The sequence below is a fragment of the Anser brachyrhynchus genome (assembly GCF_964034855.1).
Source record: "Anser brachyrhynchus genome assembly, chromosome: 20".
Classification (NCBI taxonomy): Eukaryota; Metazoa; Chordata; class Aves; order Anseriformes; family Anatidae; genus Anser; species Anser brachyrhynchus.
Window position 1 is genome coordinate 7,562,056 of NC_137713.1, and position 24,291 is coordinate 7,586,346.

The window sequence follows — 24,291 nt, forward strand, 5'->3', positions numbered from 1 at the left end:
TCCCTGTTTCTTGGGGTGGCAGGAGCACGGCAGTGATCCCTGGTGTGCTCCAAAGTGCAATCGCCCAGCCTGTCTCGGTGTGATGAGGACAGGGGGTGTCTCCGGGGCTGGGCTCAGAGGGGACCAACCCTGCCCCATGGCACAGGTGAAGGCTGCACGGCCCCCAGGTCCCTGCCCATCTGATTTTCCATGGAGGAGCATCCTTCCAGTTGCTCCCCCAAGTAAAACCCATACCCTAAGCAGCCTCCCTGCTGCAGGGATACAGGATACGTCCCTCGGTGCCTGGATTTCCAGGTGGGTGAAAGCTCAGGTCCCAGCCGTGCCAGTCCCTCCCTGATAATTCCTGCTGTAATTATCAGCCTGGATTCCAGGCAGCTGGGAGGCAAAACCCCTCCTTTATCAGCAGCTAGGCAGCGCCGTGCTGGGGGGCAAGGGCAGGGTTGTGCCCGGGGGTCGCCTGCCCATACCCAAGACTTGAGAGGGAAGGTGTGAGGCGTGCAGCTCCGTGCTGGCACCACCACCGATCCTGCCAGCCCCAAAACCAGCTGTAGGTCGGGGTCCTTGCAAGGGGCTGGGTCGATGCCCTGCAGATGCTGGTGGATTTGGGCTCAGGGTACCAGCGATGGGGCTCGGATGAAATCATGCCCAAGCAACCGCTGCTTTCCTGCAAAACACAAGCTGTGCCAGTGCAATTTTTTCCCCTTTTTCTCCAAAAAGCGATTCTTACTTTATCCATAAGGGACCGAGCTTGTCTTCAGGGAAAGGGAGAGGTCACATGCCTCAGATACAACGCACTATTTTATTTTATTTTTTTCGTCTTTTCCCCCTGCATGTTTGCTTTTTGGAGGCCCGGGCAAAAAGCCCTGCGCAGCCCCCCGGCAGCTGCACTAGCCGAGCAGCCCCACCGGAGGTCAGTGTTCCGCAAGCAATGGGGAACACCCCGCGCTCCCAAAGCATGGGTGGCCTGATGCGAAATGCTTGCATTAACAAGATTTGGAAAGAAGAAAACCTCTCCCCTACGGTTAATTATTTAATTGACTGTCTCTTAAAATTGCATTAAAATGTAATTGGGAAGCTCTCCCTAGCCAAAGCTGGGAGCCCAGTGGGGCCCAGCGCTGCGGAAGGCAGCCCCAGTTGGCACGCACGGGGCCGATGGTGCTGCGGGTGCACCGTGCCCGAGCGGGGCAAGGACCCTGCCCCAGACCCCTCTGCAAGACCCAGCCCTGGTGCCCAGCTCCCTGGTTTCTCTCTGAAATGGTCATTTTGCTTCTGGGGTGCATGGGGTGAGTTTCACAGTTTGCTTAGGAGAGCAAAAGGTCAGCACAGAAACTCGTCTCCCACTCGTAAAGAAAAGTTGTGTCCTTCCTCCCCCAGGGTTCACTTCCAAGGCTTTTGCCACTCTTCCACAAATGGGCCATGAAAACAGAAAAGACAGGAACCACGTCTAATACAGAAGTGCATGGAGCCTCCTCTGACCCCCCTGCCCTAGTATCTTTCTTTGCAGCTTTTTAAATCACAACTTTCTCTGCTCGGAAGGGCAGAGGCCACCAGCACTCCCCTCCAGCAGCAGCAGGCATTCCCCAGGTCACGCCAGGCTTCAAGGCTGAGCAAAGAGCATCTGCCTTTGTCTCCTCCTGGCTCTGACCCTTCACATGTGCAAATACCTCAAACGCTGTGGAGGACTGAGTGGTGCTGCAGAAGATAATGAGACAAAGCAGGTGACAGACCTGAGGAAACCGGCATTTTAAAACCCTGTGTCTTTATCCTCAAAATTCTTCGTCCCTGACTTTTCAGGCAAGAGACAAGTCATCTCCAACGTGCCAGGCCTCGCCCTGACATGGCTTTACGAATAAAAGCATTGACATGCAGCAACTGGACGGCCCGGTGCAGGCAGAAGTCACCAGCCCTGCCTGGTGCCGCACTGGGAGGTCTGGTTGTTCCTTGCCAGCTCCACCCGATACCCAGAAAGCAAGTACCCGAGGTGGCAGTAGTGCTGAAACCCTTCTTACACCTTCCTCGGGTCCGTGGCAAGGTGGCTGAGCACATGGGAGCTGGACTGGGTTTTGCATGGGGCACTAGCGATGGTATCAGCAGTTGGCTGGGTGAACTGGAACCTTCTGGGACATGGTTTTCCTAATCCAAAACCTCCGTGACGCTGATCCAGAAGTCCTGAGCTTTCATCTGGCCTGGCTGGCCAGTAACACATTGGTCATTAAAGAGTTTCATGGTGTCTCTGTAACCATGCTGCCAGAAATTCTGCCGACACAAACTTGGGGTCTGAGCAAATCCATGAACCTCTGGTTACCTGCCGCTGAACTTAGGCTACCACCTGAGCACCGCAGCCCTGCAGGCACACCTGCAGGACCATCCTGGGAATCCTGGACTCGAAGAGAAGCACCTCTCAGCAAACCGTCAGCCACAGGCCTCCTCCCACACAGCCTGCACAACTGACCTGGAGAAGCTGCGAGGGTCCCTGTTGCTGTCAAGAAACTTATGAAGTAGCACAGAACAGAGGTACTGAACAGAGCTTACAGTAAGCAGACACTAGAATAAAATCATGAAGACATATGATGCAAGGATGGGAAAGCCCAGGTCCCCTTTCTGCCTGATTACCCTGATTGCCTTCCCTTCTTCATCTCTCAGCTGCTGGATCTTCAGATCTTTCTGCCATGCCACAGCTCCCCCAGGATAGGTGAAGGGAGACTTCTGATTTCTTTTCTGCATCACTCAGCATCTGACCTGATGAAATACCTAACCCCAGTGGGGAAGGTGATGAGGCCCTCTGCAATGAACCATGCCCTTTGCAAAAGAATGGTTGCGTGGAAGGAAGAATAATATTGATAAGGCTCTTGAAATGCATCATATCCTGACCAAAACCGAATGAGGGATTAAAAAGAGCCTTGTCTGAGTCCATATGCTCTAAATACAATATCTGTCTGGTGCAATCTCCTGTAGGTCCAGCCTCCTGAGGAGCTTAGCCACAGGTGACACTGCCAAGAGATGCGTGCTTCTGGAAAGACGCAAAGTGTCCATGCAGACAGGCCGTGCGGCGTCTCAAGCAGAGAGAAAACAAACGGTCCTAAGTTGAGAATAAAAGATTTAGATGCCTCTCACACTTCCATTTTGGATAACATGGCCAATCTCGCGTGCCTCCAGGAGCTGCAAGTGAAAATCCTTGTAGCAAATATCGAGGAAAAATCCTGAGGCGCCAGGCTCTGCAGCTCGCTGCGGGCAGCTCCAGGCCCGGCAGATGCAGGGGCTCTTCAGGAGCGCCCGAAGCCAGCGAGCCCAGCGCTGCCACAGAGCAACAGCAACTTTGACTCCTGTAACAAGCCCCAGCAATCGGACTCCCTTGGCAAATCATCCAAAATAAACAGCATCTGTTTTCACAGATGGAGAGAATTAAGACATACTAGCAACTTAGTTTGAAGTTATAAGGCCAGACATAAATAAATGAGAGGCAATCTTTCCATAAGATGGTGGCTTGATTACTGAGGATACAGACAGATGAATAAATCACCTTGGGGTGAGATAGGCTGTAACTTGCTACACATCCAAGAGACTGCAGTAACTGCTCATGTGAATCCTCTTAGCCCGAAGGAAATGAGAGGTAAGTGATATTGCTGAAGGGATCTGCAGGGTAGGAGCACACACATGGGCAGTTATTGCAAATTAGCTGATGCTCTGCACGTTCACACCCTCATTTGCCTCGTGGTAACTTTTTAATCTGCCTCTGTTACTGTCTGGCCTCCTTGGATTTACATAACTGTAAAAATATAAGAAAACAAGAAGAGAAATGATGTGGCATGCTTGAAGCTTTCTTTGAAATCTACCCTCAGAAGTCAACTGTAGTGCATTGAAATCCAGTACTTCAAAGGTTTTAAGCCTATTTTATTGACTGGAAGGAAGATGATGGTAAGATAACCAAGTCTTGGACTGCCTTGACTTTAAGGCTGAGAAACCCAGGCTCAAAGCCGGAGACTCGCTCAACACAAACACTGGTGTCTGAGTGCGCCAGGACGAGGCGCGAGATCCAAAAAAAGCAGCAGGAGCTGGGTCCTTTGATTTTTCCAGCTCGCTCAGCCTTTCCCTGCGTTGGGCCGCTCTGGTTAATGACCGGGTTGCTGAGGACAGTTACTCAGAAGTTGAAATAGTCATTACTACCCATGCAGAAACAGATGCTAAGGCTTTTTGGCATTTGTCTCCCATGAAAATTTCTAAGCCAACAAAGTCTCAGCTCCTCTTCTACCTGATGCCAGAGCTCCCAGGTTTATACATAAATTAAGGCACAATTTCAGGCTTTTAAAATACTTGGCATTTGGCTTTTAAGGAAGTCTGAAAAAGACAGTACTATTATTGCCCAAAGTCCTGCTCCCCTTCCAGGCGAGTCACAGGGAGATGACTTGACCCTGCGTTTTGTAGCTGAAGGGATGAGAGGGCGGTGTCCATATGTTGCAGATTCTGTCCTGGATGATTTTCTGTGTCCTCTTCTGGTCTATGAAGATGCCAAGGAACAAAAGATCACAGCCAAAATCCTTCTCACAATAGTGTCTTGTTGAAGGCCTTTTCATGTCTTACACCTCAACAGTTCCAGTTCCATCTTGGCCTTTCTGTAGTGTGGGACAACATTTCTGCATGGTCCACAGTTGCATGGGGACCATTTATTTGGTCTTAACTTTATGCAAAGTCTCTTCCTTGGAGCTGCTGTTGTTGTGAGCTGTCAGCAGGCCGAGAAACAGGATAAGAAGGCAGGGATGATTTAACATTTCTTTACTGCAAGGCGTCAGAGCCCTGCCTCTCAAATCTAGTGGGTCCTCTGTGGTGCAAATCTGCTCAGAAGTAAATGCTAATGAGCAGCTTGGAGCAGAGGAGCCCAGCCAAGCTGTTTCCTGAGGTCCACCTCACCTCCTAAAGCAAAGAAGGAACACCACCATCACCCGAAGGGTGTATATTTTCCAAGAATCTCCTAAGAGTGAATAAAGATAGCGGAGATGCAAGTCAAGTGCTCCAGAAAGCCCAACACTACAGAAGTCACACAAGGATTGGTCTTTTGGGACATTTTGAAGTAACCTCTCTAGAGATCTCCAGAGGGAAGAAAGTTCAGTCAACTCTGAGAGCACCTGTAGTAGCCAGCGTGCCCAGATCGTGTTAGTCTGGGAATCATCTTGGCCTGCAGTTTTGCTTACCAGAAGTAATCAGGCTGTCCTCGTTTATCACCTCTGTACCTGCCACAAGATTTGCACATTTTCTCAAAAGGAACAAAAAAGAAAAAAGATGACAGAAAGGGATGATGACATCTCTAAAAGCCACATGAAACTCCTAGGCACCATCTACCTTATCTTTAGCCACTGTTACCAGCCCTGGGAAAGCTCCAAGGATGAAGTGCAATGATTGCTCTTCAGAGGCAGAGGCTGCAGGAGAAGACATCAAGAACCTTCAGCGATGTCCTCTGGGGCTGCATGCAGAAGGTGCGCAGACCTGGCTGGCAAGGGCCAGGACTGGCACTAGCCAAGGCAAGAAGAACAAGCCTTATTTTTACGTCCACGTACTGTCAAAAAGACAATAAAAATAGGGACAGTAGGAAGCAGATCACACCTAACAGCCTGAGGACAAAGGCTGAGACCTCTTCTGCCCAGGTGACAAAGGGTTGGGAGCACAGGGAAAAGGCCCTTCACCCGAACTGCTATGCTCACTACACGGGAGGAGACTCCCTTGCAGACTTCAACAGTGCCCTTAGACACAACTGTGAAGGTAACTTTGGGGAAGAGCAAGAGGAGTGAGATGAGGGCCCGCCTCACAGCACCTCATGGCCCAAGGCCTGATTTCTGGGTAACGAAGCAAAACAAGGCGGCCTCCTCTACACTGCTCCGCGGCCTGGCCCGAGTTGGCCAGCCACAACGCCCACCTCTCCCTGCACACAGAGGGGCACAAACCTAAAGGCCTGGGGGAAAAATGGCTCCTGAAAAACTGAGGGGCCCCACACTTTGAGGGATGGATCATTTTGACGCCCCTGGGCTGTCATTAAGGAGCTGTTCGCCAGCTCCTGGCCTTTCTCTGCCAGCTGCTGGGGGAGGAGTTGCAGGCACGATTTCTGCTCCCTCCCCTCCTTTTCCCCCTTTCCTTTTACCATGTCTCTGGAATTTTGAGGGCCTGCTGGGAAGGGAAGGGTTGAGGGATTTCTCCTTCTCTTCCTCCTGGCCCAGCCACTCCAAAATAAACAGCCCCCAGAAAAGAAACACAGTGCCACTTAATAAATTCACCCTGTAAGGAGAGAGATTTCATAGAGGAGCGGCTTATTTCCAAGGGTACTAAGATAATTACATGGGTAACTAGGAAGAGTTCAAGAAAACAGTTTGAATTTTCTTATCAGTTTCCCATAGCTTGGAGCAAAAAGAAAATAAAATGCTTTACTATAATCAAATCATGTTTTCTGAAGCCCTCTGTTGGCAAGCACACAATTTCTTCAGCACTTCCATTAAAACAGAAACACTTAGGAGAAAATGATAGCAGCTTGAAATGGAAATAAGTGGGGCCCAAGAGCACCACGCCAGCTGTTTGCATGGCCCTCACCTGCTGGGATGTCCCCTTGTCATGGAAAGCCAGACCGCCTCTGGCTGGCTGCAGGGCAGGAGCAGGCCCATGGGCAGTACCTGTGGCCCCGATCTGCTCCCCTGGTGCTAACTTAGTCCCGTACATAAGGACACTACAAACCAGGCTTTCTCCCATTAACTCAGCAAATGCTTGTAGTATAAAATCTCACCCTTGCTACAGCACCTAATTCCAGAAGCAGCTATCGACCAGCTGAAACATTATTGACACCCAGGCATGCCACAGTGCTGACATGAAGTGCCTGTGGGATCATGCACCGCATGCTTCTCCTTCTGAAAAGGGCTTTTCAACATCCTTCTGAGGGGCTACCAAATGAAGCTGTGGCTTAAGATCCAGCTACCTCCATGGAATACCCCAGGTATCTGCTCCTGACTTCTGAGATGCGTCCCTGTGGTTTTGGTTACCCTCTGAGTTTCCAGAAATAAACTTCTGAAGATGCAAGCTGAAGAGGTCAGTCTGGTTTTATACTGGGTGCATGATTCTGAGCTACACCAAACCCCCTCCACCTTCTTCACTACCAGGTCCGTGCTTTCACAAGTATAAGGCATCTTTTAATGATAACATGGTTTTAGTATGTCAGTGCCAATACCGCCATACCTAAAGAAAAGTGTGACTTATAAATATGCAGATTAACCAACTTGAGTCATAACACTATAAAAGTGTAGGTGTTCAGCATCAAGCTTAAAGCGATTAGGATAAAATTATACAAGACAATGCCATTTATAGCAATCAACAGTGTGACTGGTCATTAAGGACTAGGAAAAACAAGTGTTAAGCCCAGGACCTTTACAACCTGTGGAACAACCTGTCAGACATTTCAAAAACAGAAAGCACACGTTTACAAAGGAATGAAGGCATTATACAGTACGTTCGATCCATTTTAAAGTGACCCACTCCTGCAGGATTTATCAAAGCTCAAGATGGCAAAGAGGGAGAACAAAAGCAAGCACCCGACGCTGCGCCACGGGGCTGAGAGTGAAACCAGCTGGCTGGGTCCCTGCAGTACCTGGAGGGAAGGGAGCATGTGGGGAAAGCCCGCCCCAGCTACACGATCTCCAGGATAGCTAGCTTAACATTTGGGATAAAACTATAGCAGATTTCCAACTTGGGCTTCCAAAACTCCTCCCGCAACACTGAGCATGTCCTACTCCGTAGGAAACAGCCTAGGACACAGCAAATGTGCTTACAGCCTGGTGCAAAAAATACATAGGAAATGTGCATACCTAATGCAGTTAAGGAAGAGACAAAGTAAACTTAGTTCCTTCAAAATAAATTCCAATTCAAAAAACACAATTCAAAAAGCAGACACAGCAGGCCAGGTAAAAGAGCAGTACACAGGCACGCACACACACACGCTACCTGAAAACCAGAGTATTCAAGCTAGAGGTTTATTCTACTGTTTTTTTAAAATGTAATTCAACTGATGGGTTAAAATATCAGTTCTTTACCAAGACCAAACTTTAAATTCTCTGTAACGACTCAGTATATTTAAAGGAACAACATCTTACAAGGCACTAAAAGATGAATTCATCTTTAGATAAAGTATCTGTAAAAATAAAGAGTGAGCCAAGTATCCATTTTCATTTTTGAATGTCAAGCGCTTCTGACCTCAATTTCTTTAATCTGTTTTTTGTCTGTTTTTTAATTAGCTAATAATATTGTTCTGGCGCTCAGCACAATCCCCCTTGCAGTTTCAGACTCAAAACACATCTTTTCTGCCCGTGAAGCTGGGTGTGCACCTCTCACTGACAACACTTGAATTTCACTGAAAAAGGATACGTTTTGGAAGTCCAACACTTAAAGAAAGTATTGAAAACAACTCCCTTCTCCCCTCAGAAACTGATACACGGGATGTACATTTTTGTCCCCACGGTAAACACAAATCCCCACCGAATCCAGCCCCTTCATTCCCCTGGACATTACTGACAGAGTCAGAACACCAATGTAAATGTTTGCTGCTTGGACTCAGGTCTCACCTTAATAAAGACAGCCCACGCGTAATTGTGTTTGTATAAAAGATATTTACTTCAATTATCACACCTAGGGTGCTAGTGAATAATAATAATAATAATACATCGTGTGAGTTTCATACAGTGATATTGCTTCTCCATATCATATAGGGACCGTTGTACAGTGCTGAGAACAAACATTATATGGCTAACCAAACAAAGACAGAAGAAACAATGCCATTCTGCTGACGGAGGGAGCGCTTCCCTGCTACTGCCAGCCATATAAACTCTTACTTTTTATGTTTAAACAAATACCAAGAAATAAAATGTTACAAAAGATGAGTCACAGCAACACAATGTGGGCTTCTCAAAGCTACTTGTACAAAAAATGACACTTTTTTGGTCAATTGGGTCTTTGTGAGGATCTTTTTTTTTTTAATCTGTGATTGTGAATATAACAAACAAGCTCTAAAAACATCTAAGACTTAGTGCGTTACAGAAAAAATATAAAATACTGCTAAAAATGTAAGACACCACAATACACTGGGGTAAAAACTGAGCTTATTATTTAAAAAAAAAAAAGTTCTCAGGAAAAAGTACACCACTTTCTGTTTGAGTTCATCTTGTGCTGTGTTAGTAGTCGGGGCATTTCAAAGGTCTGCCCATTATCATGGCAAGTAGTTATTGCACAAATGCAAAGAGTTAATTTTTTTAATAAAAAATGAAAAGGGACATGAGGGAAACAATTAAAAAAAAAAAAAAAAAAAAAGAAATCCCCCCCACCCCAGCCAGCCTCCATCTGCTTTGGAATTAACGTCCAAATTCGTACATTTGACATTCGCGGAGCATTTCCAGCGAGTGGGGCGCACAGTGCCCGCTTTTGTGAAAGGAACGGCAGAAAACGCTTTGCAACACAGAAATGCATAGAGTATTCTGACAGGAACAAGCTTTTTCTTTGCTGAGGTTATCCAATCGTTACCATAGGGCCTTTTTTTCTTTTCTTTCAGACTACGTCAAAGGAAAAAAAAAACCTCGCGTGGGAAATGCATCTGATGGTTTTTAGTGGGACACCCTCGAAAGGCAAAGTGCAAATTTGCTTCCAAATCCACAGAAGTGGTGATGTGCCCTGCAACTAGCTCAGCACCTTCCCCCTTTGCCCACCGTAAGGTCTTACCGTGGGGCCGGCCAGCTCGGTGCTCACCGGCGGCCCTCTGCCCCGTCCCTCGTCCCTCGTGCAGACACGCGCTCCCCCGCCGCAAGCAGGGGGAATTTCTAGCGCAACGGTTTTCATTTTTGCTTCTGCAGCTTTTCTCCCGCTCACTCGTGACGCGTTACCTAGCCAGGGACAGCCTGTCTGAACGTGTTTCCACACCGCAAGAAAACTTAAACAACTCCTCCGTGACAAAGATCAATTTACAACGTGCATTTCCAGAGTTCACACCAGGAAAAGTTGCTGCTGCACCAGGTGTTTTTTTTTTCTTTTTTTTCCTTTTTTTTGGATTTTTTTTTTTAATTTTTTTTTTTTGTTTTAAATCTTGACCAACTTTGAATGAGAAGAAAATCAGCTTTGAATTCAGAAATTCAAACATATGCCAACAAAGATGAACATCACAGGAAACCAGTCTCTCATTTTAAATTAACACGCGAGTAAATCACAATGTACTTTGACAAAGGGGCACTGCATCTTCATGAAATTCTCAGTAGAGGCTCTAGGAGGCTAAGGGTATTTTCTCTCTCTGTATATTTTAAGTCTCTTCTCTCACAACTGAGGCTTCTTATTCTCAGTCCTAAATTATTTTAAAACTATTTAAATAATATTATTTATTAGGCATTTAGATAAAATACTTTTTTTTTTTTAAAAAAATGATTGCTCTAGGAAACACAACAGGGGCACAATGATATGGATACGAGCCGACAGCACCCCACTCCATCCAACTTTCTCCAGTGTCTGCTCACGGGATATGTATACTCCTGTTGTGTTTGTATCAAATAAAAACAAACCTCAAAAAAAAAGAAACTGTTAAAATTAATCTCATAAATAGGAAATGTTAGATTGTTTTCCTAATTACAAACCGCCTTTATATATTTCACCTTATGATGCTGTAGAGAGAGCAAGCTTGGAGCGTGACACAGAAGTGCTGCTGAGGGCTGAGGATGCAGGTGGGAGGAAGCCCGAGCTTCGCCAGACCCAACGCGACGGGACTGACCCTACAGTGCCTCGGCCCCCACAGCCAGCCCTGAAGACAAGACAGACAGCATGGATTCCCAACGGCACGAAGGACACGTAGCAGTTAGCGAGGGCTGGAGCCCATGAGCGGTTCCTGAATGCGGACAGACCTGCGGGCACAGCACGGGCCTTGGGAGCGTTAACGCCACCGGGCAATGCTGGGCTTTCGAAGCCTGTACCCTCCGTGCTGCTGGAGCCAAGCCAGGCAGGGCTGTTCGTCAGGAACCCGATTTCTCTAAACCAGTGCTTGCGCTCGCCTGGGTTCAGTGGACGGGGCCTCCAGAGGCAGAGTGAGAATTTCTATTGCACAAAGACTTAACGCACAGTGTTTGAAGTGCTCAGTAGCAAGGGGGCAACTAACGCTGGGCCACGCAAGTGCTCCTTGGTTGGCGCTTGCTTTCCCCCCACCCAAGTGAAAAGCTGTGAATGCTGCGATCTAGATCACTGTGCTTTAGATTATTCTCCACGAAGAGATTAGAAAATAAGGCACATAGCTTTCCAAGTACAGAAAGTTTGTTAAAGACTACATTTTAGGAAAGTAGCGAGAACTAAAAACTTAATGGGAAATGCAGTAACGTACAGGATTTTGATGACATGCCTGTTGAATTAAAATAAAACCATTTCGAACTAAACTAACCTCTTTCCCCCATAAAAGACCTTTCCATGATCCCCACCTCCTAAGGAGGTGAAAGGAAATGGAAGCCCTGCTCAAGGAAAAAGAAAAGGACGACACAGAGGTGACCTTGCTTATTCCCCACACGTCTCCTTTAGGAGCCAGATGCTCAAGCACTCGCAGCAGAGCCTGTACCAGCATCCAGAGGTAACTAGGTACTTTGGAAACACTTTTAAAGCTAGTAATAATTTACTCACATAAATAATACATCAAAATAGTACTAAGGGTCTAATGTAAACTAACAAAAGCCAGAGAAGTCTGACTGAAGGACTGATTGTAGAAAACATTTTTTTTTAGTTACTTGGAGATAGGATTGTACTTCAGAGCAAGTCAAGTGCCAAGCTTTAGTTCTTCTCTTGAAAACACAGCACTTGGCTTCCAAGAGGAACTGTGAAGTAGAGAATTTCAATCTCATTCCTAAGAATACTTGAATATTCAGCTCAGGGAAAGCAAGAACAAACCACTTGCTTGTATTTGTTACTTGGCTAAATTTACCGATCAGTGGTTTTTGCAATTGTTTAAATACATGGCAAAATTCTTTACTCTCCATCTTCCCACTGTACATAAATACAGCAGAGTATAATTTACTTGTGCAGCTATCTAGCATATTAACTTCTCCTAGGCCACATCATAGCAAAACCCTCACACCAACTGTTACGGGATGTTACAGACAAAGTTTGACCCTTAATTTCAAATTACCTGGCTTTTGCACATCTCAGACCCTCGGAATTATTTTTATGTATTCTGAACATGATCTTCTCCCTCCCCAGGTTAGCTGAACCTGCATATCTCAAGAAATCCGACCTCTCAGATGGATAATCCTGCATTTACAACACGGAACTTAGATCTGACAAATGGGAAAATAGCATGCTATGCATTAAGATACAGCGTAGTTTTAAGCCTCCACTCACCTATGCCCCAAATGATTTCATGGTTCTGGCTGTAGCAATTCTACTGCCCCACCGAGACCAAGCATGTAAATACTATACATACAGGGGGCTTCCCATACTGGAATCATGTACATACACACACTTAACAACTCCTAAAAATGCATATTCATTACCCGCATCGACAGAAGATGTAACACGACTTAATGCCATGATTCCTGTTACCAACAGAGAGATGGTGCTGTTATGAACATTACCACAGAATTACACAGTAACTATGCCACAAGCAAGTGTGTCACCGAAGCAGCAGGGAACTCCTGGCCTGACTCTCCACTTCCATGGATCTTTGGATGAAGATTGTACTACGTTGTACAAGTGTCTCTAAGAATCAAACAGAAAGTCAAAGACGTGATACTGTGGGGACTTTAGCCATCTACTTTAGCTGTACTGTTTCCTATGTTATTTTGCTATGGTCAGGAATTCAATCATTCTTGGCATGTGTCTGTTTCAACAGACAACCAGAAACGATACTACGAAACCAACGGTTTTGGTCATAAGAAATAACAGAACTGTGGCAAAACCCTTCTACTAGCATCACACGAGTAAAGCAAGCCTGAACAATGGCAGAAATTGCCCTTTGTAGAACAGCTGGACAAGGAAAAATACAATAATCTCATTAATTTTTTAAAAGGGGACATTCCCTTTTAAAGCACTTTTGTGTCTCAACATGTTTGTGACTAGTAATGAAAAACCAACCCTGTGCATCAGACCATTTTTTTCTCATTCATAAACTAGTTGTAGCAATGCACGCTTCCCTGGACAGCCAAGGGTTTGGGGTTTGACACAGAGGTTGTGGGCAAAGTGGGTGCCCTTGGTCGTTGGCTGTACCAGAGGTTCTCACTAATGAAACTTCAATGAATGACTTTGTTCAGCTGGGAAATGACCTTACAACTAACAACTTGCATCCCGTATGCCACAGTACCACTGGACTGGGGGGAAAATCATCCCTGAGGAGAGAGATGGCACCACTCACACACCTATTTTAAGGCTTTTTTAAAAACTTAAGTGCACAGGCCTAACGCTAACCTTCTCCAAAAGGATAAATTTCACCTTCAGAGCATAGAAACTTTATAACCTTGCATATTAACGGGGTAGGGTACATGACCTGGTCATGTAGGATTAGTCCCTAGGCATAGCATAAAGGGCTTGTCTTGCCTTAAAGTTCATTATTAACTATATTTTACATATGGCATAGTCAATACATCCCACAAAAGGGACAGGGAGGAAAGAACTTATTTGTGAAATAATATTTCTACATTTCAGAGCTCAAACGCATACGTGAAGGAGACAGGGACCACTAGGTCACTTCTCAAACTGAGAAGGTTAAGCCAGAAAAGAAACTTAGATCTTGTGCTTTCCAAGCCAGTGATTCTCCTTGCAATTCAAAACCATCCAGCAAGATTTTAAACCGCTGGAAAAAAAATAATATATATATTTTTTTTGTACAGAATTTTTAAATTCTCTCTTTTTTCTTTTTAATAAGTTGATTGTATATGCAACACAAAGGAAGAAAATGTTGATGTTCAAGTAGTGGGGCAACAGAAAGTGCAAGGGGAATGCAGCAGGCCAATGTATGTGTGAACTGAGTACTGCTTTACAGCTGTTTTGTCTGCGTGAGTCACATTTAGGAGTAAGAAGATATGAGCAAATTGTCTCAGCAGGGTCAAAACCCAATTCACTCCCGGGAAAGACATGATTTGGTTTTAGTGAATGTGAAATCACCCTCCCCCCCCACGTAAGAACCAACTTCTCTTCTGTGTCTCTGATAGTCTTCAAGAAACACTCACAGCACAGGACTCAGCCACACAGGGTGGCTCTAGGACAGAAAACACTCTAGGATATGTACAGAGTCAAGAAGTAAGAAGAGAGAGTTTAAGAAACTCACGTGTTAAAAAGACACAAATGAAGCAAAAATAGTGCCCTCCATCTGCATGCAACAAACTGCTTTTCTTTCAGCTTGCAACAAATTGCTAAGTAACATTTCTGATCTCTTTGCAACCTTGCTAAAGGCACTAGTCCAGATTACTGCAACATTTAAGTTTAAATAAACTGATTTGGATTTAAGTGCAAGGAAGTATCCAAAACCAACGTTTTTTTTTTCATGTACTCTCATAATTTATACATGGTCAAAATATTATTTTTTCCTGTTTCTAACCAGCCCTGTTTTTGCCAGAAGAATTTTTGTTTCCTATAAGTTTTAAGAATACTTGGAATTAGTAATTTTAAGATGGAAAACGACAGACTTCTGACTGCAACTGTGCTAGTGGGGACTGCAATCACTGTTACCATTTTCCATTATTTCAGTATATTACTTTGTCAGATCTCCCTCAACCCTAATTTAGGTAAATGTATCACCTTTCTAATTTGAGTTACCACCAGACCGATGCACCTCTATAGCTTACTATTACTCCCATTAAAGGACTGAAAACCAGCAACTTTTACGTAATTGGATAGAGAATATTGCATAGAATTGTCGCATTCATTAACCCCCTTCTCTACACCATTCCCATATGAACAAGTTTGATAAAACTAATGTGAGGATCTTTCACCTAATGAGAAAGGCACATGTAAATATATATTTTTCTCTTTAACTATATGACTGATCTTTCTTATTACAGCAAAGAGTTTTTTACTGAATATTCACTAATTCATGATAAAGACAGAGTGCACTGATAAAGGTTCCTTTAAAACGTGGCTCTATTTAGAGACATTTTAGAGATGAATAAATAAAATGGTCGAATTTTACGGCATCAACAACAACTGTAATTAGAACCATTTCTGCCAATCGTAACGTGCAATCCTGTCATCTGAAATTTGTATCCTCAAATACGGAAGTGCATTGAAAATCACACTGGATGACCCCTCTGCCAAGGGATACTCTTCCCTTACTTTTACCTAAACAAGTATTACACCTTTTGCCTTTCCTAACCATCCAGAAAGAAAAAACGACAATTTTTGCTGCAATATAAAGGTATTTTTGTTAAAATAGCCTGGGCCCTTCATCCACAGCTTTAGAAGAGGATAGAACTCGATATAGAAAGAGAAAATAAAACTATTTTTAAAGAACCTCGAGAAACAAATCAGAACAAAATAGACTCTGGCATTACAGCTTTTCTGAAAACTATCTGTGCTTTCATCCATTGGGAGAAGAAATGTCATCAGTGAGTGCTCTGCTCCCAGGCTCCGTGCTCTGCAAAATGACCATGCCTTGGGACGAGCCCCAGGTCCCCTGTGCCTCTGTAACACCGCTCGCCTTCCCGCGCAGTGACCGAAGAACATAAAAAGCCCCAGTGCTACTCTCTGGCATTTCTTCTCCTGCAACTTTTTTGCCCTTTTCTGTTAATCACGTAAAAAAAAAAGTTACTCCAATACATATTTTTTCCTAAAAGCGTTACTTTCAAATGCCGCGCAAGAACAGAAATACAGCTAAAATCTTTCAGTGTTGCTGAAGTTAAGTCTCTGAACCAGGGAGGTCTCTGCCCGTTCGGAAAGCCAGTAGGTAGCTCATCTCCAACAAGAGAATCTCAGCAGTAGTTCAAGCTAATCCGTTTTGCTTTCCAATGGAACAGAAAAGCAGCTGTGACCTTGGCTAAAAATCGGGAACAAACAGCTGGGAGCATCACTTCAACTCTACGAGCTCGGTCTGAGGGTGTCCGTCTGCCCGTGCCCTGAACGAGGCGCTCACCAAGGGACCCCGAGTGACGCCCAGCGGGGCGGCCGGGCTGCCCCCACAGCATCTCAGCAGGCTAATCCACATTCAACGCAGATCATTAAATATGAAACAACAAAAGGAGCTAAGCCATTAATAAAGTGCCAAAAATATAGGAAATACTGACAGCATTTGATTTGATTAATTTTATAATAGATGCCAATGACAACCCTTGGCAGGATGGAGTGACTTCTGACTTGTGAATGCTGTCTTTATCCAGCAAAATTACATGATTCAAATGTAATAATGGAGCTTAGAATTAACAGTTAGTGTTATAACAGAAAAATTTCCTCTAGGGCAAGCTACAGATATGCATTTTAAAAACCATTATAGCATTAAAAACTGGGCAGATGCTAAAGAACCCTAAAGAACTAGTGGAAACCTGAAAAGCAATCTAAAAACAAACAGGAAAAAAAAAAAGATACAAGTTTCAAGGCACTTACGTATTGCTTATTAAGAAGAGAGATCGACCTTAAATGCTGCATTTGTGTTCAACCTGTGAATACAGTTCTGCTGTCGGATAATGCAGCAAGAGCTCTCAGTAAGCATTATGGAATGCAATTATATCGACACAGGCACAAGAACAGTTTGGGGAATATTAATTTAAAAAAATGATCAAACAGAAAAAAAACCACAAAACCTCCCTATCGAGAAAGCTGAGAGTAACCACTTGACTGCATCAAGCACCTGGATCTCAAATCAGCAGACAAGGACAGTAGAAACAGACCGGCAAATGTACTGCCTAGAATTACCTAAAGAAACAAACAACCACAACACAACCTGAACCGAAGAATAAAGACAAAAATTCAGAACATAAAATATCTCTGTCTTCTCGTCAGAAGTTTTGCTTCATGGCTGAAGACGCATCTTGTTATGACTTGTATTAAGGTAGGCGTACTTTTACCAGGACGCGCATTTATAGATGGAGCTGTGCTTTTTACGTCAAACCAGACCATTGTACAGATACAGAGAGGTAACACTTTGCTTCACCACATTATTTCCCTCGCTGGCCATTCCCGTGGACTAACTGCACTCCAGATAAGAAGCCAAAATCGCTTCCAGTACGGGCTGTCACACACTGGTGTTTGCTATTACAGACCATCTCCTCAGCTCATCACAGAAAGGGGCCGTTGCTCTCTCTGTTCCTCGATTTTAGTTTTGCATCACAAGTCCCCAATACCCAAGGAGGTACCCTGAAACAGCTAGCAGTAAAAAGAGGAAACAAATCCCTGCCTTTCAGCCTCCTAGAGCCTTCTTTTCTTAATCATGAAAAGGATTGATTTTAGTGTACTGATTCTTAATTTGTGAAACTTGCGCTAAGTGCTGCTGTTGCATGTTAAGAGACTGTAAATGAAATACATAAGTTCTAAAACATCATGCAAGAAATGTGGTTTCACATCTTACAGTCAAAAATCCTACTAATGAATTAATACAAGCACACTGAGGTGTAATATTGGGAACATACCTTTAAAGTCGGAACTCCTCTCCCCATCCCTCCCTCCCCCAAAATCAGAAAAGTAATATTAATTAAACTTAAGAAGTAATGAATGCACCATTAAAGTGTCATCAAAAAGATGCTGACCTAAGACAAAAGTTCAATGATACACAATACGGTCAAAAAGTCTTCAATCAATAATATACAGTATGACAACTACATCTTGTAAATTATACCCAATACTGCCGGCAGTCTATCCCTCTAAAGAATATTTGCCCCCTTTCATCCCTTCCTAACAATCAGATAATAAAATACAGCACCTATAAATAAGCAAAAAAAAATTATATATATATATATTTATATATATATATATATTCCGAAATCATCTATTGTTAGTTTTAAAGATATGGCAATAAAGGAGTCTAAATTAGCAAACTTGTAGAAGCCATAACTGATAAAACAGCTTATTGAAAAAAGGTGGCAGTAATGCACTCTATGTGTGCACAAGTACGTAAGAAAATACACAGACGTATAAAATTGCACGCACACACTCACACACACACATCCTTCCACGCACCTCTATGCTCACGCATATACATATAGACAACAGGAGGAGTTAGAGACAAGTTAGAATTTGATTTGTACTTTGATCAGCCCTAACCTGTGCATAAAAAAATGGCAAAAGGCTGTATTTCTGCAGGGCAGAATGGGCTAGACTGGGACTCGAGAGCATGAACGTTTTGGTTTGGAGTTTGGGCTGCTTCCATCCTGGTAAGAGCCCGTCTGGTCATTGCCATGTACTATTTTTCCACATAAAAAATAAGCTTCCCACAACTAAAACATATTTAAAATCAGTGCTTGTGGTGGGAAGAGAGTCAGTAAATGGCCACCTACAGCAGGAAAACTTCTCTATCTGAGGCAGCTCCAGTCCCCTCTTAGTGGTGTGTGACAGCAGTCGTACACATGAACTACGCTTTCATCGGTTCCAGGTAAGCTGAACATTTCGGGTTACAGAATACGTCCCCGAAGTAGCAGGCTGAAATGTTACTGGCCAACGTTTTTTTGAGCTATCTGACTTTACTGAAAGGAAATCCTGTACACTACGAACCAAGTGAAATGATCAAGTACATGCTGTTTCTAAGTTGTCTCCTAAACCTCCTAGATATGAGGTCTGATCAGCGTGCTCTGTGGTTAGAGGTTAAAAAGCAGATTATAAAATACCTAGATTCAGATTTTTTTTTGTCCTGATTTGGCCTAAAATGGAGTGTATTAAACAAATTCTGGTCTGCAAAAGACCAGAATCAGTTAAAGCTATGAAACAATGTGCACTACGTGTCAATATTCTATTTCACTTACAAGAAAACACTAAGTCAGCTACCACAAATTAAGATATTTTCCTGATGTGACTTTTTTTTTGTTTTGTTAAAAAATATGTGGAGTAAATGTGTTTTTTCTTTTTTTTTTAATTCAAAGTTTCAAACAACAAGATTCTTTTCTTTTCTTGAAAATATGTAGGAATCCAAACTAGTGTGTTTAGAGTCGGTTGACTGTGCAATCTCTTAGTGGCAACTGAACAGCTACAAAAAACTTTCTTTTTTTTTTTCTTTTTTTTTTGAAAAATCTCCCCTTTTTTCCTGGTTTAAGAAGATAATAGTGTATTATCGCTCTGTAGCCATTAGATGGCAGATAAAAAGCCCCCTTTTAATATGTGGGTTTGATTTTTTTTTTTAAACGTTTTTCTTTTTTTTTAAAGCCCACACCAAAGAGGAGGGCACAAGGCAAAGCTGTATGAGTTATTCCAGAAATTGTGGAAATCACTTAGGGCAATAATAAAAACACTTCAGGGTACAAAAAAGCTCGACTACACATTTCAGTTTTCTTCCTCGAAAACACAAACATAAATTGGGCTTAACGCTCCTTTTGTTTTCTATATGCACCTTGGCCTATGGCGTTTTTGCCCTGTGGCCCGCAGGGCGGTTAAGTGCGCAACACAATAAAACCAGTAGAGGTCCAGTTTCACTTCCCAGCTCTCCAGAGTTGGGTGAGTTTTAATCTCAAAACTCCCACTCGACAGCCTCTTCTCGACTCGCGGCCTTCTCCAAGCGGTGGATTATGTTGTTCAAGTTTGCTGCTTTCTTTTTCCTCAAGGAGCTGTCTCGCGTGTTCCTGGAGCTCGCGGCCTCGGAGAAGCTGAACAAGCTCTGGAGAGAGTTGGCTTTCTGCGAGCCTGCGGCCGGCGTCGAACTCGTACTTGGCACGCTGGAGATTTTCTCTGAACTTTCTTTTGACTTGTAGGAGCTCTCCCCTGTAAGGACTGAGGTGGAGGCAGCTGAGGTAGAGGCATCCCCTTCCGTGGCGGAGTTGGGCAGTGTCTCCAGAGCTTCTCCTGAACGCTGAGACCCCGCTGGAGAGCTCTGGCGCGGCGCTTTGAGCCTGCCCTCGTCGTCGGTGTCCTCCAGGCTCTCCGCTCCCAAGAGGAACGGCTCCGCTCTCTCCGAAGGCCTGGCGCCAGGCAGTGCCTCTTCCCCCGCTTCCAGAGCCGACTCCGCTTGCCCTCCCTGAGACTTTGTGGTTGCATTGCTGTACTCGTCCGCCTCCGGACCGCTCGGCTTTCCTTCAGGTGGGCCTTCCGCGTCCACGCCATCGCAGCTGTCTCCCTCCGAGCTGTGAGCGGCTCTGCTGCTTCTCGCCGAAGGAGAATCGCTCGACCCGGCCTGGCTCTGGCTTCCCGCTTGGATCTCCTCGATGAACAGCTCCCGGCGGATGCGAGACCTAGGAGACAGAGGAAAGGGATGGTGAGGCTGCTGGTGGCCACGCAAAGGCTCGCTGCCACGTAACACGCACCTTCCCAGGGTACCGACACCAAAAACTTGCAACGCCCTTCCCTAAGAAGCCAGTTTGCCTTGGCTACAGGACAGCTGCAACAAGCTGGGGTGGTGAAAGAGCTCACATGCTCCAATTCAAAGGACTGGCGCAAAAGGCGTTCGGAAGAATGTGAAATATTGTCAAGATGCTCTTAATTTTGTTCTCCCTGGCCACACACCCACTTCTAAGCCTGCTGTGCATGGAAGGACCCAGGCTGCAAAACTTGGACTCCTCCGAAACACGGTGGGCGGAAGGTTGGTCAAACCCAGGGCTTTCAGCAGAATACCGTTTCTGGTAACCTGTTCAGTGCTTAGTTTTTGAGAGTGACCCATCTGACCTTAACCAGCATACTTATGGTAATGACTACCCGTTTTAATAACCAGAGCAGACATTATGGAACAAAGCAAAAACATAAACGTTATGTGGATAATCAATTCGTAATAATATGATTTGCGAAAACCCAACGAGAGAGTGTTTTTCCTTTATGATTTCAAATGAAGTAACATTCATAATTTTATGCTGAATTTTTACAGCTCTGGACTTGGTTTCATGGACAGAGATGAAAGGCTCTGCAGTCTCCTATTCCCACAGGATGTCTGACATCAGGAACATGAAACTTTACAATACACTGGACCCCAGAAGGGATGATTTTAAAAAATATGAATATATTTCTAGTAGATCCAGTGGAAAATAGCTTATAAATGAAAAAGAATCCAGACTTTACTAAAAAATGAACCACAATCTGTTTAAACAAAAAAGAAACAAGGAAAAGAAAAATCGAGAAAAAACAGCCACCAAGGAGAAACCAAGATGAAAGAAAGTTCATCGTTGTGAAACCCCTCCGGGGAAGCACAGCCTTCTGGCAGGTTGTCAGTCTAGAAGCTACTCTGACTTCTGTCTTATTTTTATTTAAAAAATCGATTTCAGAACATGAATAGTGACAAGGCAAGCAGTGCATTTCAAGGAAATTAATACACTCCATGTGTGGCTAAAACTACTTGGTGTTTCACCTTGTGCCTCCTGTTTCTGGAAGCATGTAATAATCCCATAAACACACTGCCTATGCCATTTAACTTAGGTCCTTCCTTCTTCCTTCTCTGCTTAGGATTTTCCATGATCCTCCCAAGCACAACTGAACAGTTTATGAAAAAACATCTTAGGGTCTAGTCGACTCTTTCTCTGTAGCACCCCATCAGCAGTAAAAGCTTACGAACACTGTTCAGGTCCCAGTCTGCAGCCTCAAAGACTTGTGATCAAGGACGAAACTACAAAGGGAGAGTTTAGCAGAACTTTATCTGTCAGACTGGAAGCAACAATTTTGGTTTTAACCAGGGAGAATTGCTAAGGGTCTTGCAGATGACAAGTAAAACACCGTCCCAACACAGATGGCTTGTAAGAATTTTTCATTTATCCCTGATCTTGCTACAGAAAACAGCACACAATGGAAAAAAATGTGATGAATGCAAAACACCATCTGAATACTGCGTTTGAAGCTAATGATATTATTGACTTGCTTGAAATGCAACAGACTATTTCAGCAGTACTTGCTGACTCTACACTTTTGAAGGATTTAGGGGGTCTGCAATTTTCCCTAGGAGAATATTATACACCTAACAGCAGACCACAGGTGCTAGCATGAATTTTCTATTACCATTAGTTGCATGCATCCTGGATTATCAGGCTGTGTTCATGCCTACAATCTCCCTGCATGGATGCCGATACAGAACATGCTGCTTCTGTAACATTCACCAAGTCAGGAGAGGAAACGGGTAAGAGCTTCATGCCCGCATAGCATTTAAAATACCTCAACTCCAGCAAGATACAGAATGATGACACGCTCATTGAATAACTGACCACTGCCCTAGAGAATACAGGTTCAGTGTCTGTGGAAATCCTTCTAATTCACATCCAACCCACTGCTTCTGAAATCTAATCTGGCTCCTGACTAATTTCATATTAAGTCCCTATTGTAAAGAAGAACTGGTTACAGCAGCTAGGAAATTTGAGAGTGTTCCTATCCGTGGAAGGTGTTGGCCTCGACACCAACACATCCTGTTGGCATTTGTCAGTGTAACTCAAAATATCAGAGATTTGAAGTTCCCTGTACAAGCCTTTACACAACTCCTGGAACTCATCCAACCAAGCACAATGCTACAGTTCACTGAAAAATATACCCATAGTAAGAGCAACAAAATTTAGGATCCAAGAGCACTAGATTACAATTCAGGAAAGTTGATTTCAGTTCCTGATGCTTCTGTAGTATCATCCCCATGACCTTACTGAGTCTCTGTGCCAGTTTCACCACATGAAGTTGGATTGAAATTCCCATTTCCTACTCGCTCTTCTAAGTGAGTTCCTTAGATAACAGAGCATTAGACTGATGTGTCCTGTAAGTGCTTCATTAATGCAAGTATTAATTCAAGATATATTCTTATGTTTTTTGTTTCCAGAGCTCTACAATTGCTATGGATGCAAAGCAAAAGACTGGGACAAGTTTGGAAATGCAGCAAAATCCTTTATACCTATTTATATTCTGAAGTGGATTACTTCTTTGCCTGCTGAGGACTTTTTTCAAGTTTCTTCTACTGTGGCTGATAAATGCTATTGCTGACTTCCCATCTGGTAGATATAAAACTAGATTGTGTTGTAGCAACGTCCCTTGGAAAGTGAGGTTTGGGCTGAATCCCAGAAGAAAAGCATCACTGTAACGGGATTCCCAAGAGAATGGAGACTAACATGTCCAAATCTGTCCCTCCCTCATGTAAAGCTTCTTTAAAGAAAAACTAGCATTACAGAACAGCTACATGGTCTGAGGGATGGAACTGCTTCTGTATAAAGAGTCTTCAGTTTGGAAGAGCAATGGTTGAGGGAAGAGTTTAAAAGAGAGAAATAAAATCGTGTGGCCTGAAGAAGATGAAGAGGAGAAAGACTACCCATTACGTACAACACCTGAGCTGCAGAGCAGTCTGACCCTGTTCCCCTAGCAGAGCTTGTAACTTGTACCTCTTTTGCCATGTCCTGCAAATGATTTAAGAGTACTTCATGCACAAAAGTTAAGAAAGTTACTGTACTAAGGAACAGAACAGGCATATGGTTTGGTTTTCAGTGCTGCTCCAAACAGGTTTATGCCATCCCTTTAAAGGCCTAGAGACTCAGCAGAAGCACATCTGGGAGCAGGTCCAGACCACTCAGTGCTGTGAAGCTGGTGCTACCCAAAAGCTTATAGCACCTTGTTTATACGTTTTTTATTTTGTATACAACTGTCAGCACCTAGTCTACATTAACGTATAGCTTCGTGTGGCTAAACACGCTGATCAATCATGACTTGTCACGCTTTCTCACAGCACGCCTGAGCAGGAGATCTCATGATAATGAGGAAGATGACACATGCCACCAGTGCTCCCGCACTCGTCTGCGTAAGTGAGAACAGCACATTTTGCTGTCAGGCCCAAGCGAACATATTTTCATAGGCATTCCTCCAACTTGTGTATAATTGCCTAGAAGTGGGAATTGGAATAGAGGCCTGTGTTTGGAGAACTCTGAGCAGTGAAAGAGGCTGCATCTGTAGCGAATTCAAGTCAATGAAATTCACTGTAAATATGATTACTCGTTGGTTATAATTTTTAAATTTTATATTGTTTACTATAAACATTATTTTACTATTGTACATAATATTTCTGAGATATCTCATTAAACTATTCTTCTTCTGCTTCAGCAACTTCCCTGTGAAAAGCTGAGAAGGGCTAAAGCAGAAAATACCCGTTAAATGTTAGCAGTTTTCTGAAAACAAACAAGTTTAGCAAGCTGCTGTTAGAATAATTAGGAACATTACTGGCTCTGAGTGAAGGAGCAGAATGGCTTTAAACCTGGTATCTTA

The 24,291-nt window shown here is 44.0% G+C and overlaps 1 protein-coding gene and 1 long non-coding RNA gene across 14 annotated transcripts in view; one reads left to right on the forward strand and one right to left on the reverse strand.

Moving 5' to 3' along the window:
- The window catches only part of CUX1 (cut like homeobox 1), a 268,818-nt gene that overhangs the window by 9,873 nt on the left and 234,654 nt on the right, over positions 1 to 24,291 (reverse strand). For 12 of the 13 annotated variants that reach the window (XM_080563174.1, XM_080563173.1, XM_080563171.1 and 9 more), the window contains one exon: positions 8,611 to 20,321. The exons of the other annotated variant lie outside the window; for it this stretch is intronic. In XM_080563174.1, coding sequence (XP_080419300.1) covers positions 19,604 to 20,321 — 718 coding nt within the window. In that variant the 3' untranslated portion in view covers positions 8,611 to 19,603. Of the gene's footprint in view, positions 1 to 8,610; positions 20,322 to 24,291 lie in introns of those variants that run through there. 13 annotated transcript variants of the gene reach the window in all.
- Positions 456 to 9,202, forward strand: LOC308180852. Its single transcript, XR_013941213.1, has 2 exons — positions 456 to 3,610; positions 3,782 to 9,202. It is a non-coding gene; the product is annotated as an uncharacterized lncRNA (long non-coding RNA).